Below are 16,733 nucleotides of genomic sequence, written 5' to 3'. Positions count from 1 at the left end.
ACTATTTATTGTAAAACGTAAATATCATCAATACTGATAAATAATTATATTCAATAATATTATATCAGATTTAAAGATAATAAAACAAGAATTATCTTTAGGATCAGAATTTCAATTTTGTGAAAAGGCACGTTCCTTTACAGCATTGCAAAACGTAGGTAGTTAAATCCGTGTTATCAGACAGACTATATTTAATAATATAAATTAACGATTAAATCGTGATGTTCCGTGATTTTATAATTTTTACCTGAAATTTTTCATATACGACCTTTAGATTTCAACTGTCACTTATACATTAGCTTCCATCATTTTTTTTCTAAAACTCTGTGTACGTTGAGTTACTGCCAAGAAGTATTTTTTATATGAAGTTAAGTAGATTATTAAAATGAATATGTATGTCTTGTCTGTTTTCTATTCGTAATTCTCATATCTATGACTACCACGCGACATCGCACGTTAGCTTGTAACATTACCCGAGGTGGCTTAATGCCTAATTTTACAGCCGCAACTCTCTTTTAGGGCTAATGTTTCCGCTTCCTAGACTGTAATCGACATAAAAATGGAAAAATAAACTAGGTTAGAACCGCGGAAACTAAGGAATCGAGGTTAGGCTAGTACTACCAGCTGCCACCCTCTCCACCTAAAATTCCGCCTTTCGTCTGATGAGTATGCGTGCCGGGAACCTAATGTTAATCCTGTCCCCCTTTCCACTCTTTTCGTACAAGGAAAGGAGATGGGAAGGGGAAGTTGATTTGTTGGCTATTAGAACGCACAATTAGAAGTGTTTCCTTTTCGCGCGTCTCGTTCTTTGTTGATTAAATGAAGGCAAAGCATCTGTAAATACCGATCTGTGGGCGGTGGTCGATTCGCTATTATGACGAATTCCGGTGGCTGTTTAGTCGGTTATTACCATATACTATAAAAAAGAAACAGTGTTTTTGTACAGCGGTAGTATCAATAAAATTCTACACAAATCTAACGATAGACCTTCAGATATAAAGGATGTTAGCCGATATTTAATGATTTACACATATTTAGTGTTATTCGTTAATTTAAAAGTAATAACCATTCTCACGCATCTAATTTATCTTAAGAGCTGTCTTAATTTTAAATAAAATTGTTTTCTTCTCTTTATTATTAGGATTACTAACACTAAGCTTTTTTTTACTAACAAAATATGAGATTTTCTTGAAATAAAGATTTATTATTATTAATTATTCCCCTGTCAAAATCTTTCTTTTTGTACATAAAGTCTCTTTTCGGTCTTCGTATTTGCACTTTCGAAATATTATCTTATTAACTTTAATTCTCTTAAAATCCAGAGACAACGGTATGTTTTTCTACAGGTTTCTTGGTTTAACAAATCCACAGTTTAAACTTTCAAGGTATAGTCCATAGCATAAACACATTGAAAATTCTTAAATTCAACAGTTTTTGTCACATGTTTTGAAACATTTCCTCTCTGGGAGTATATTTTATTTCAAACAAAAAACCGGATTTTTGGTCTCTTAACTTAGCACAAGCAAATGCGTGTCCTTGATGGTATGTTTTTGCACAATTTAATTATGTACCTATGTGATATGAGTTTCCAGAGTTGAAAGATACATTTAGTTTACGCGAGATGACAATAGGTGTTTTGGAGATGGAAAAAAATAAACTATAAAATTATGGGAGTTATGAGCAATTTTAAATAGTTCAAATGAAACCACGGCAGTTAACCCAGTCTAGTTAATCCGCTTTTGAGTAACTAGTAAAAATTATATTTTTGTAAAAGGTTATGTAGTTATACTTTTTGTTGTAAGTGACGTCTGAACGTAAGCTGTATTTAACTTCGTCATAATCTGGACAATGAGTGACTTGTTAACTAGACATTGTACATAGAAAATCTGTTAACTATACGAAGATGTTAATTCTACTTTTTACTGTAAATTTGATATTTTCGGTCAAGCTATAATAACAATCTCAGTTCTCTCTCTCACAGATCAGCTGTTGCCAGACATCTTTGTATCTGAACGAATGGACAATGAAATCTCAAAGGTTGCAGGGTCGGTGATACGAGAACTGCACAGATAACCTGTCACGCTCGTACCGTGTTCTCTCTACATCATTAATCTGTATTAACACGGTAAAAGGGTTACACGAATAAGTATTATTGTTACGTAGGTTATCCGACATTGTAACAGATGTAATCTCAAACTAACTAACTGTCGTATATCCACACAAGCTGTAATATGTATGTCAGATGTCAATACACACTTTAGGTCACTGCGTCATTATTTGATGAAGATCTTACTAATGCGAAAATCGTTCATGCGAAAATTTAAATGGATGGATTATTGTCTACAAAATTTAGACATCGCTATCTTAATGCGATCCCCCATTTGTCAATTGAAGGTGGGCAACGCATCTACCTTCTAAATAGCAGATGTCTCAAGCTGCGGGACTCTTTTATAAAAATCGTTTGGCCGCTTTTTGATTGCCTCGTATTAAAAAAATCTGTTTATTGGGATACAAGGCGGCGATATCGTAGTTGGTTAGTAGCTAGAACCGATGTAGTTTAGCACGCGACTGCCAATCCGGATCGCGGGGTCGTTGCACCCGCCACTGCCACTAAACTGTTTTATACTCTACTACTATTATTCTTATTTTATATTGTACTCTGTGGCTATTGTTTTATAGATCATAGTGAACTTTTATTGACCTCCTATTTTACCACCGACAGTTTCTGAATTTTTTTTTACCAAATTATGCCGTTAAAGTTGTTTGCTATTATATTTTGTGTTTTAATTCACTAGTATAGAGGACGTTCTTTACAAGATATTTAACTATCCAAAAGAATCTTGTTTAATAAATTAAAATAAACCGAATGGCAAAGAAGTAAAAAATAGTGCAGACAGAGTGGAGTATAGATTATATCACCTTCAGACAGGAATGATTTATAATGTGCAGTGCAGACGATGCATTCTTATTTTACTGTCTAGCCTTCATTACTCTATGGATTTTTTGTATTCGATAAATTTTATGTTTTTGCTATCATTGAAATTTTGAGTAGATTCAAAGTCAAAGGTACGTTTAAACCAAGTTTGTTTTTATATGTTAACCTAATATTACCTGTTCGTTTTATTACTGTGGATTTTATGTAGTAACATTACGTTGCATAGACACAATTTTAACAAATGACTGTCACATCTCGATATATGTAATCATCTCATTATGTGCTTCAAGATAACGTAATTACTCCAATCCATATTAATTATAAAAAATGCATTGTTAATATGACCAAAATATTGGACAATTGTTTTATTTATGTGACCACGCGTAATCTCAGTTCGTACGATGTTGATACGATGATTATCATGAACTATGACCTCGTGCCACTGTTTCTATCCGGAATGGCAGGCACTAGGTCGCTGCAGGCGTGCAATTTTTGTTTCGCTTTTTTTATCACAGGAGGAATTCTGTATTGTGCATATTTAAACTGCTCGTTAAAACAAGAAGTGCGATGAAAGTATAGATGGATTGTTTGAAAGAGGCTAAAGAAGGGAGTGGATTCAGATATGACGGCTGATAGAGATGTATAGAAGAGCAGCACATACTGTGCCGAACTTCTGTAGGGACAATGGCAAGTTGATGATGAATTAGGACAACTCTGGCTTCGCTAGTAGGGGCATTTGTTAATGATTTAAAGATAATGTTGTATTCTAATATGAGCAAGATATTTCGAATTGATTTGGTAGAGAAGACAAGGACCGGTAGATAGATATAGGAAAGGGAAGGTGGCATGTAATGCATGCAGGTTAGATTTAACGGCTGCAGCTAGAAACCGCCGATAACCAGAGCTATTTCGAACTGTCAGGCGTGATAACGGATAGTCTAAAGGTCTAGGGGCATCTTTGTTGTTTTAATAATTATCTACGCCAATGACACGAAGTGCATAAGATGCTGTAATGTTTTCATTTTTGTAATCGCGATAGAAACCAAGGTTATGTGACTTGGAATATAAATAGTTGTTGATATGATAAAAAATAAGATTAATTTCGACTATAAGGAAACTGATAAAATTATATTGTTTTAGTTATTAATTGGATTTACAAGTTTAAAAACTTTCGTTTACCTAATAGTTGTGTTCTGTTCAATCAAGTTTAGTTGAAATATTTGTACAACCTTGTGTGATGATAGTTAACTTATTTATAACTAGCTGTTCTCGTGCGACTTTATCCGCATGAAATTATGAAAAATTTATTTTATTGTTTACATTTGTCAAATTATCAATAGCAAATGTCAAAATGACATGACATGACAAATTTTGGCAATCTTGCCTCCTTGATGTTGGCAGCAACTTTTGGTCTCTTTCCCACATTAGGATTTTTAACTAAAATATTTACCCCTTAAGTTCAATTGCGTGAAAATGTAAGGCTTTTCATTTAAAAAAAGGATTATTCAAAAATATGCTGTAATTGCTGACACATTAGGCAACAAAGAAGTGTGTGTTTACGCTTTATTATAATAGTATAGATTATCTGTTACCTTAATTAAGATTATTATTAATGTTCCATATGCATTCATTGGAAGTGAGAATATCCGGGTTGCTTTATTAGTGACACCTTTGATATTAATATAATCTTTGTTTGCTTTGAATTCGCTATTTTACCGTGACCGTTAGACTGACGTGTAAGTTATTTTTTTTTTAGATAATGTATGCAAGGAACACTATGATTTATTAAGTTTATCAACGTGGATTGATATAAAAAAGTAGTCTAAATAACTCGCGCGTACTTCAGCCACCAGTAAAAGCTTCGTTCAAATGTTATTAATAGTATAGATAACCAAGTGGCCAAGATTATCCATCAACAACTTGCCCTTAAATATGCTCTTGTGGAATCTGTGGTACCATATTACCAATATCAGCCTACACCAGTTCTGGAAAATAGCCATATCACGATCTACTGGGACCGATCTATTATTACGGACAGGACTATTGCTGCCAATAGACCTGATATAGTAATAATAGATCGGTCTGAGAGTTGTGTAATGTTAGTCGATGTCACTATCCCACATGACGAGAATCTCGTGAAAGTCGAAAATGAAAAACTATTAAAATTTTGGATTTGGCTCACGAGATTACCGCCATGTGGCGTATGAAATCGACTACCATTATTCCGATAGTCGTTTCGGTACACGGGCTGATAGCGAAGGGCTTCGACCAACACCTCAAGAAGCTCTCGCTAGACAGTTGGATTAAGGGCCCGATTCAAAAGGCGGTTATTTTAGAAACCGCACGACTAGTGAGGAGGTTCCTGTCTCTGCAGCCCTGACCACTGGTTGCTTGAGTCATCGGATTCCGCAGCCGATGGTGCTCTATTTTTTATATAATATATTTTATTTTATTTTTATATTCTTATAAAATGTATTATATAGAGAGTAAGAAATATATGGGTATAGACAAAAGATATGAAATCTATACTAATGTTATAAAGTGAATAAACTTGTATTTTTGTATGTATTGATATAACTCAAAAACTACTGGGCCGATTTTAAAAATTCTTTCACCACCTTTTATTATTTTTTTTAATTTCACGCAGGCGAAGTCGCGAGCATCACGTAGTAGTAAACATTTTTTATAATTTTTTACAATATAATAGGTCTAAACTAAAGAATTTTATCATTAAGCGTCCCGATTTTCCTTCACTATTTATTTGTAAATTAATAAAATGTTGTTTGTATATCGCCTCGCTATTTTGGCGAATTCAGGTCGCCGCTTACTCGTTCATCATCTTATACTATAAAAAAATACTAAAACATGCTGACAGTGTAAGCAATAACGTGCGATGTTTTAAAAACTGTTCAGCCTTACTCAATGTTTGATTATTATTTAGTGCTTTGACTATAAGTTGTCTAGACAAAATAATTCCACCGACTAATGCCACGTGTAGCGGTGTCTTACAATGTGTAGTTTAAAAATAAAGTTTTTCTTAACACTTATGCTAATTGAAACACATTCAAAGGTTGTCAAAGATCAAATATGTTCCACTGTCTCACGTCATTTTTGATTTTCCAATCATATATGTTACCTACGTCTTTTTTGTAGAATTTCTATATATAAGTACGTACAAACAAGATAAATTTCCACCTATTATTAACTGTCACAGCACAAAATTTTCGACAACAATCAAATTATGGCGATAAAGGACAATTCCCTATTTCTAATCTTAAATAAATTTTGTCTTTGACGTTACGAAATGTTTCTCGCAAATTTTCGCGCTTGGTCCTCTAGTCGTGGTTACCACCAGTCGAGCAGACTCTTTCGGTTATAAATGTTTTTAACCGACTTCGCAAAAGGGAGGATCTGAATTCCCGTATTTTTTGTAGACCTAACTTGCTTAAGTGTACATTTCAGAACCTAATTCGATACGCTTATTATTGTTTATTTAACACATGATTTGTATTACAATGTTGCTATAATGTTATCTTGAAAACATTGTAAGGACGGAGCACAACACGGGTATCAAAACATTGCTTGCGTCACACGTGGCAACTGAGACGTGAATATAGGCACAAGTTATCATTTTTCTATGACGTCACATTTAGTGATAGTTACAATGAAATTTTGTTTACGTTATTGATTAAAAAAAAACAATAGAATTTTAATTATAGTACAGAGTTAAACGTATTCTTTGACATACTAACAGTACTCATGCGTAGAAGTAGTAGGCAAATATTAACATTCGGCAACGAAAGGATTTTTTATGTGCTTGTAACCATTACTAGGTGATCAGATTTTGTTCTCATTGAACAGTATATTAACCTAGTCATTCTGGAAAGTTGTTTATCAAGAAATATTAAGGATTCCAAGAACGTATCACTATTTATATTGAGAAGTGGGAGCAGGGCTAAGATTTACGACCGCAGGTCAGCTGATAGGATGAAAGGTCACCATTGTTTAAACTCCGGCCATAATATAATAACATAATTTCTGTTTTCCACTCAGTACAATAAACGAAGATGTGCTATTTATATGAACCAACAAGCGGTAGCTCGCGACTTCGTCCACGTGGAATTAAAAATTATAACCTATGTTGCTTACTGATAACATAGCTTTATAATGGTCAAAGAATTTTGAAAATCGGTTCAATAGTTTTTGAGTTATTTCGATACATACAAAAATTTAAAAATCCAAATTTTTCCTCTTTACAATATTCGTATTGATAGCCTTATTTCTTTGAATTATTAATCTACGTATTATTTTTCTTATTGAGGTTATAGAGAATAGATTATCATCCCTCTTTTTTTGTCAAATATATGTGATATTCTCTTTAATGTTTTCTTGAACATCCTTATGCTAGCTTATTATCGTATACGGTGTTTGTGTACTTCAATCCTAATCTTGCTTTAGCACCTGTGAATGAATTTATAGTAAACATTAGTGTGAGTTAATTCCAATGTTTATACTAGCAACAGTTTATTCATTTCTTAACATTGACAATTTATACAGTGAGCTTTCACTGACTCTTCTGTACCAAAAATTTAACACAAGTGTTGTAAAATGCACAATCTTTCTTAAAATGCATACTAGTCTGTTTCCTTGAAAACCAATAACTACATCATTCAACGATATCACATCTCGAGTACCAAAGGCCATAGGTTAAGGGTATTCCCTTCCTTATCTATAACAATTGGGTGACGGTTATAGGAAAATTACAATGTTTCGTAAAATTCTATTGTAAACTGATAATCACGTGGACTAAATGTGACGAAATGAAGGTTATGACGTCAATCGATAAGCTTTTTAAAGATACGTAGTATAGTGCAGGAATAGACAAAGCTTTGAAATAATCATCTTCCTGGGTTTATCCAGCTCACAAGGGGTCGGCCCAGTACGTTTTAAAAAGAAGACGTAAACCTAAGCTACGAATGGGTGATAATAACGAAGAAAAACAGGGGGTCTATTATGAATATTTGCGTAACAATCGCGAAATTGTGTTCGTAGTGCAATCTACAAAATTTATATGATATTTGTTGATGTACTTTATGCTCGGTAGGTGAGATAGTTTGTTATTTTAATTTATATTGAGGAAATTGTTGGGAAAACGTGTAGACCTTTTAGATGTCCTCTTCTACTTTGTTTCTAAGATGTAATATTCATTTAAAGTCGTCAAGAAAACCCTTTGGCGACGACCCTACACGACTTCCGATTAGTACAGGGTTATCTAAGCTGTCCACGTGGCGGCTTGTCCACGCTCTCTCTGTGTTGTCACTTGTTTATGTGTAAGGGTTCCAATTGAGTTTAACTATTATACTAACACTTGTTACGAATACAAACAAATATATGTGATTCAGAAATAGAAACGCATAGTAATTACCAATATCATCAAGTTACGGCTAAGGCTTCCGCAAAAAACTCCTCTTAAATAACATAATTCTACAAATGAAATGTAAAAAAGCTAAACTTTGTATTTGTAAAGCTTCGTTATGTTTTACCGTATTATCGCGCGGTGCTTTGTTACTTCCTGTGTAAAGGATTACACGTAGGGCTGTCAACCTAAAAAAATAAATGACTACAATGTCGACCAGTGAGTTGACCCTTGCTTCTTTGGCGAGCGACGTTTAAAAAAAAACAAAGTAAATTATGTGTTTTAAACGCATCACATAGCCTTTTATAATTACCGTAAAACACAGTCTAACCTGAAGCCCGAAAATAATTAACAAAGTAAAGTGGCGGTTCCACCGTAACTTTGGCCCTGTATAAGACTTGGAATTCTGTCTATACCTCTCCATTACATACCTCCAGCTTCCTCTGGCACATATCATAAGAATATTGAAGTGAAAATCCGATGAGGTGGCAGCCCTAGTTACTGCGCTCCTGGCGCGAGTGCAGCGTACAATGTTGCGACGATTGTCAGGCTTCGTCTGTCGCTATGTGCATTGTCTGCGTTCTAGTCATGCAATTTAGTACTTACCTAGGACTGTATTTTCCGTAACAAATAAATATGTATGTGAAATTATGGATATAGGAACTTTACCTTTGGACATATATAAAATATTTCAAATTGTTACATGTTACAAGCGGGCTGTAAAAAATCGTCAGGATACCTACCATCATTTTATCACAATTTGTAACGTAAATTTCTTTAATATTTATATATAGATAAGCATTATAAAACGTAAGCTCAAAGTATCAGCATGAGGTGTTTACGATGGCTAGCGACTAGATAATCTAGTGGGAGGGTCTGCACGCGCGCGTAGCGCCCCTCCTTGACCCCTACTGTTTGTTTGTGCTACACGATGTCGTAGGTATGACGAAACTATTGTTTTTGTCTAAGATGAAATGCCGGCGTGCCAAGATATAATTTCACTAGAATTGTTCGTTAAATCAATCACAAATATTCAATCTTATTTAGAGAGCAAACAATTCCCTACAATACTTTGTTTACGAAGTTTTGATTGTTTTTAGAGATATAATTTCTTATAGACGTTTAAAACAATGTTAAGTTTAAGAAATATTACGCAGTGGTAAGTAACGTTAACCTACGTCCACTGTCTATGTTTTTGTTTGGAAGAAATTTATAAATCGACAATTGTTATTTATTAGGACATTCTAGTAGGCATTTTATACACGTGACTGGTGACAAAATTACATGTTCCTAGCCATATTGTTGTTATTTTTCATTACGTATCGTTCGAATGCAATAAAGATTCAAGATAATGCACCGAATGAAAACATGTAATTAACCTAATGATATCCTTTCTAAAGCTGTTACACGTGTAGAGTATTTTTTGATAACGACCCTTTAATCAGATGCCCTTGTGAGCCTTGCGCGTGTAATATTGTTTCGTGGAACTACAAACCTTTTTGCTCTAACAGACTTGCTTTAACAATGTTAACTGTAACACCTTTAACTCCTTCATAGATGGACAAAGTTGATTGCAAATTCAATTGATATACTGTATTGACTTCGTAAAGATTCATCATTGTAGATTTTAGTGTTATTCATTTATTTTTAGTACTTTCAAATTTGTTTAGGCAAATTGTAAATGGGCTACCTTCACGATCAATCGCTGACAAATGCAATTCGGAATACGTTCCCGAAAACAACTTTTATGAGACTCCTTTATTTTACACGAATAATGTTTGAAAAACTGTTCCAGAAGAATTTCCTTTACTCTATGGTTCTAAATCTATTTAGTATTCTGTATCGCCTGTAACTTTATCATTTTTTTTTATAATACGAGGTGGAAAACGAGCAAGCGGCCATTTCCAATTCTTTGTGAACAAACAATGTAAAACAACATAGAAAGGCTTAAAGGGTGACTGACTTGTGTTTATTTAATTATCGTAAGCCTCAGTATGTTTTGCTAAATGGACATCTATTTAGAATTCCATATAAAATGGGACAATACTTAGCACTTTCGATACTACGCTTTTTTGTATTAAAGACAAGACATACGTCGATGGCCAAATACTGAAACGACATTTAGGGTGAGTTGCATCAAATCGCCGGTTATCGTAAAAGTTATAGTTATAGTTAATAGGGTTACAAGTGCAAAAACATATTCTCACAGAGGTTTTATGTGTTTTTCGTTTTTACAATGGAAACATTTAAACCTGAATACCACTAAAGTGTCAAGTTGGTGTCAAGAATGACATTTACGTAAATTAAAATGTTTGGAAATTCATGTTTCGCCGTATATATTTATGTATCATACGCATGGTATTTTATAGTGACATAAACTTTTTGCCCACGGAGATGGAGAAAATGGCAAACTCTTGTGAAAATAAACTAGTTTGGGCCATTATTGAAACTGTATTTACTTTACTACTCAAATATGTAGCAAAAATGAAACAATAAAATTATACAAATATAAATGCATCTTATTTATTTGCCATATTATAAATTGTCCTCTCAATGCATATTATAAATTGTCCTTTTATGGAGGACATTTTTTTAAATAAGAGAAAAGGGACAAGCGCTGTTGCTATGGCCTTAGACACTCGAAATTTGTCCAAACTGAATGATTGGCCAAATTTCGAGTTCCATCTTGGAAATCCATTATTCCCGAGCACGCAAGACTTTATTCTTCTGGATTACGTATAGGATAATAGTAGAGATTTTCTTTTTCCATTACTTTTTCCATTATTTGTACTTTTGAAGATAAGAGCTTGTGACAGTTGACACTACCGAACTGACACTAACCGTAACGCTAATTATAACCGCCCAAAATCGGGCGGTTATGATTAGTGTCATATATGACGTCATTTTGACCAGCGCAAAACTGGTGTAGCGAATATCATGAACATCCGTAGACGTAACCATCGTGAATGTGCTGGTTAAGGTTTATAGTTAGTTAATGTAACTCACCCTTAGTAAATTTTAAGGTTATTCCAAATATTACCGTTACAAATAATTTTAACTTTAACGGTAACCGGCGATATGGTGCAACTCACCCTTAAATGTGTAACAGCGTTAAAGTCACGATTACACTCGAAAATCTATTAAAACCTGACGTGTGACAAATTTTAAGCTGTGCTGTGCGAATTGTTTAAAATTTGTTTCAGTATTCGGATATGTTGTAAGCTGATTTTCCAATACTACTTATAATACTAAGAGAGTTAACAGTGGTAGTGCCCGCTTTAACATCTTAGCACGAATGGGCCGGCACGCCCGGTGTAATACCACGACCACACAGAAGACAGGCGGGAAATGGAAGCAATTCCGTGTTTCGTCTGATGAGTGTGGTGCCGGAGGCCTAATTTAAGTCCCTTTCTCTTTACGACCCTTTTCTTATAAGGAGAGAATGGGAACGGGAAGTGGATTTGACGGTAGAGGAGATGCACAAGAAGGGGAAATATCCTCTTTATGTGCGTCTCCTCCTCTGTCGGATAAGGGCAACGCATCTGCAATTGCGAATGTCTATGGGCAGCGGTCGCGTCGCCATTTTGGCGGATTCAGGTGGCCGCTTGCTCGTTTGCCACCTTGTTATAAAAAAAAAGTCCCATAAATGTATGTATTTGTCGGAACATCTACACATTTCTTAAAAAAATATTAAAGAATAGGTACGATGTTATCTTGAAATTCGGCGTAAATATTTAACCTGTAAATTATTGAATGCATATTTGTCAAAAACAAGGTCATGTTTTCTTTGATATTAAAAAAATTATCACTTTATTGCCATTTATATTTCTCGATTAAAGAGTAACCAGTTGCACTTTGACTGCAGTCTATCATATAAAATGCTTTCTTTAACATATTGTGTGTAAACTAAGTTACAAAATCTGTCTTTTTTTGTACACTAGTTGTTGCCGGTGACTTCGTTCGCGGGAAATTAGAAATATCAAAAAAAAACACTTCCTATGTTACTCAGTGAAAACGTCGCTTTTTAACGGTGAAAGAACTTTTAAAATCAGCGTAGTAGTTTTTGAGTTATTTCAATACATAAAAATACGAATCTTTCCTCTTTATAATATTAGTACAGATAATAATTTACTCGTAAAAATACGAACAGTATGTATTAGTTCTTAGTGTTTCTGTGTAACTACTAACTACTAACGGACTCAGATTGGTTAATCTGCACTAAGCTTCCGTTAAGAGAGACCACGTAATTAGCAGTTAGTGAAATGTGAAGTGAAAACTTCACGAGATTTCATGACTGACCTTAGTCACTCTGAATGTGGGGTTTATTCCCAACCGTCACCCTTCTCTGTCCCCACGTGGAGACAGATGAGAATAAGAATTTATCCGTCCCACCTTTTAGTCCCACTAACACCAATAAGGTGACAAATGGAACAGTTAAGAAATAAAATAAGTTCCAACCGTCCCCTCGTCGCAAAAGGTGAGACGGATGAAACTCTTTATTGTCATCTGTCCCTACGAAGGAACAGAGCGGGTTGACGGTTGGAAATAATCCGAATGTGGCAGATTACAAAGTATATTGTAAATGTTTGTGCAGGCGTGCGGCGAGGGCGCGCTGGTGGCGGAAGGCGATGGAGGACGAGGTGACGTTTATGTTCCAGCTGGGCGTGCTGCGCGACGTGGCCTCCGCGCCCGCGCACGCGCTCACCCTCGCGCACCTCAAGGACCTCGCCGTTAAGTTCGTGCATGACAAGGTATGTACCATCTCTCCCCGTTGTCCTGTTGCTTGCGACTTTGTCCGCGATAATCGGCTCAGTAGTTTTTGAGCTATTTTAATTCGTACAAAAATCCAAAAATCCAAATCTTTCCTATTTATATCATTAGTGTAGAAGTAAAGACAATAAATACCGACCAAAAGTAGCGATAATCGATATGCCAATATCTATTTTTTTATAGTATAAGGTGAAACGAGCAAGCGGTCAAAGATTTTATCCTTTACACTCGCAAGAAGCTTAATCGAAACAATAGTCTACTAAACCGTTGTTTTTAAGCAACTTATTGGCATGAATTGACCCCAGCATAAAATGTCATATCTTGTAGATTCCGGACAATGGACTGAATCGTTTGCCGGAGCGCATCCTGCTATTCCGACACGACTACTGCTCACCCAACGTGCTGCAGCTCGTGAACTCCGCCGCTGACATCACCGACGAGACTCTCGTGGAAATAGTACTCACTGCTAACCGTAAGATAGATCGTTTTGTGCTTAAGACTAGTGTCTTGTGATAAATTTATGGCTGCAAATAAAGATTCTCATCATTCAAATCATTCGAATCCTACAGTCCTTCATCAGGCAATAGTTTATTGTAACCTACTGTAACCTAACGTTTACATTTGGACAATTCAGTTGGAGAGTAGCGTCTGCGAGGACTGTAAAGGCTCGTTGGCGTCAGTGTTAACATTTTACCAGTTGTAATCGAGCATTGAATAGAACACTATTGATCTACTTGATTGGCATAATGTAAACCAAGCATAAACGACTGCATTTTTGGGAGTTGTCATTCGTTTTGTGTTCTTCCCCTGAGTTTCATACGGTGATGATGTATCTCTCTCATGTATTACTAGGATTTTGGTATTGTTCAATAAAACTCTTTTGTTATGGTGTTGTTTATAATAAGTGTTTTTCCAGCTGCGTTGATTTGTGATGGCGAGGGTGCGGAGAGCGCGCCTATCCCGCGGCCGCACGCGCTCGCCGTGCACTCCTACAAGGCGCCCACATTCTGCGACTTCTGTGGGGAAATGCTCTTCGGTCTCGTCCGGCAGGGACTTAAGTGTGAAGGTAACTTATTAGGAACTTTTAGAAATAACTGAAAAAAATAGAACAATAGTGGCTTATTTAGTAAAAGTACCGTTATTATATTGGTAACTTCTCTCGAAAAGGAAAATTTTTTTTTACTTAGAAATATAAAACGACATAAATAAGACAGGTATAAAGGGCTTTTGCGACATATTTGGATATTTAAGAAACAGATGTGATCGTGTACTTTTTCTTCTAACAACAAACACGATTGTGCAATCTTCGCTGTGTCTTTATCAGACATCCTTCATCATTGTGCAGTTGCGGAAATCTGTATAGTATTCCGCCTTTTACAAATAACCAATTAGGGATAATATTAAAACCTAATTAGACCCACTGACCGACCTTTTTGTCGTACAGGCATATAAAAGCTGCATACTATTAGTTATTGTTCTGTGTCGTTGTTTCAATGCGTTAATGTATATCACTGACAGATTCCCTAATAGTACATTAATAATTCCAGGGTGCGGATTGAACTATCACAAGCGATGTGCGGTGAAGGTGCCACTGAACTGCGAAGCGCCCGCGGGTGCGGCGAGTGCGGGCGGAGCGCCCGGCCGCCGCGCCTCGGGGGCTCCGCGCAGCCCCTCGCGCAGCTCCACGCACAGCCACGCCTCGCGCGATGACTCGCTGGTAAGGAGGCTAGCTGATCTCGTTACTGGCAATAATTGACACACTATTCTGACCAAACATTAAAAAAATATAGACTAGGCATAGTGAACCAAATTTTTTCGCCGGTAATATCTCTGACAGGTAATAAATCAGTTGTCAAATTTAGTGCGCCACCTCGTGTCCTTGTATAGATATTTTCAAATAATTATTTAGTAACACCTATTGACAATTTAAATACTATTAACTATATTGTCATAGTTTCAAACTTGTCAACAGATAGCGATAGTGATTATTATGTGAGAATTGTCTCAAATGTAGTGTCAACTATGCCTACTCTATGTATTTTAATCTCTTTGATTCTAACGTACGATAGTAAAGTTTTTAATCTGTCAAATATAAACTGATATTGTTTGTAATTTGATATAACGGTTTATTTGATGTACCTTATAGTTACAAGCATATGTATCGTAAAAACAGCAATTCATTTAAGCTATTTGATTTTTTTTAATAATTGAAGAAACTCTTCTTAGATCTGAGTTGAGATTATCTTATTTATGCATTTTTAACAGATATTTGAATCTCTGCAATTTATATATTTAGTCTATAAAGAATTAAGTGATAAAAATTCATTTATGATTCAGTATAATTTTTAAATACAAAACATTAATGTTTATATTTTTCACACTAGATGGCGCTTATTTAAATAATTTAATGGTAGATCAAAAGACATTTATTTATATCCGGTTATATATTGAGGCTATTTACACCTCAAAAAATATCTTTGAATTTAAAATTATACAAACTTATTTTTTTTTAGATTTAAATATCCATTCCATTTATGTATTTTGAGAAAGACAAAATTGTGATTTTATTATATTTTAGAGTCAATAAATTGTCACCCATATAGTTTAGATACTGACAAATTATTAAATTAACGTATTATCTATAGATATATTATTAAAAAGTTGTAATAGTTATTTTGTAAGCAATCTTTGATAGATTTATTTTCCTGTATTTTTTTTAAAGTATTATTAAGACTAACAATGGGTGGTGGGTAGCAATGGTTTGATTTTGTAATATTTTTTAATGAATAAATGTACTTAACAGAACATTGTAGTTTTATTCTCAAACACTGCACCCATCTACCATTGTAAGTAAAATATGTTAACTTTATATCATTAAGTGAAAAGAAGAAAAAGTTAAAAAAAAACTTGAAAGCCTAAAGTAGTATTCTTTACTAAGATAACAAACACAGAAAACATTTTGTAGAAAGATTGGGCTAGGTATAGAACCTTGAGGAATCACTAACGATAAACTGTATTTACAAGTAATCTAAGTATAGGTAATCTTGATTTGAAATGTATTTAATTTCTATAATTGTTAACTAAAGATTGAAGAACAAATCCATGCTAATCATAAATTCTTTACAAAAATATAGCATGAGACATTATCCGATGCCTTTGTTATTACACAAATTATTTCTATATCTGACAAACGGCACAAAAAGAAAATAACTATGAGAAAAAAGAACTATTTTCCTCCTCTAGGCCTATTTAAATGAGATATGACTGTAGTAGAACTGTAGACAAAGAAGTTGATAGGTTTTACCGCGAGCATTACTGCGCGACTTCGTCTATTCGGAAATAAGAAAATCTTTAAAAAATATAGTCTATGTTATTCAGTGACAATATATTCTAATTGTAAAAGAATTTCTGAAATCAGTCCAATGTTTTCTAAATTTTTACATACAAACATACCCCGTTCATTATGCGGTAATAACCCCCCTAGATAAAGTCACTTTCGATTAACGATACCACTCTTAAAATCGATAAAACAAATTAAAATGCATAGAAATAAAAAATCAGTTGTCAAATGCATTTTTGACTTCGATCAGCGATATCGCTACTCAAATGTTC

The 16,733-nt window shown here is 34.6% G+C and overlaps 1 protein-coding gene across 3 annotated transcripts in view; it reads left to right on the top strand.

Moving 5' to 3' along the window:
* The window catches only part of LOC106101077 (serine/threonine-protein kinase D1), a 41,924-nt gene that overhangs the window by 18,253 nt on the left and 6,938 nt on the right, over positions 1-16,733 (top strand). For all 3 annotated transcript variants that reach the window (XM_013280178.1, XM_013280177.1, XM_013280176.1), the window contains exons 2-5: positions 12,946-13,102; positions 13,449-13,593; positions 14,038-14,187; positions 14,669-14,838. In XM_013280178.1, coding sequence (XP_013135632.1) covers positions 12,980-13,102; positions 13,449-13,593; positions 14,038-14,187; positions 14,669-14,838 — 588 coding nt within the window. In that variant the 5' untranslated portion in view covers positions 12,946-12,979. The remainder of the gene's footprint in view (positions 1-12,945; positions 13,103-13,448; positions 13,594-14,037; positions 14,188-14,668; positions 14,839-16,733) is intronic.

The sequence above is a fragment of the Papilio polytes genome, unplaced genomic scaffold, assembly GCF_000836215.1.
Source record: "Papilio polytes unplaced genomic scaffold, Ppol_1.0 DF824024.1, whole genome shotgun sequence".
Classification (NCBI taxonomy): domain Eukaryota; kingdom Metazoa; phylum Arthropoda; class Insecta; order Lepidoptera; family Papilionidae; genus Papilio; species Papilio polytes.
Note: the sequence above shows the minus strand (reverse complement) of the source record. Positions and strands in the feature narration are given on the sequence as shown.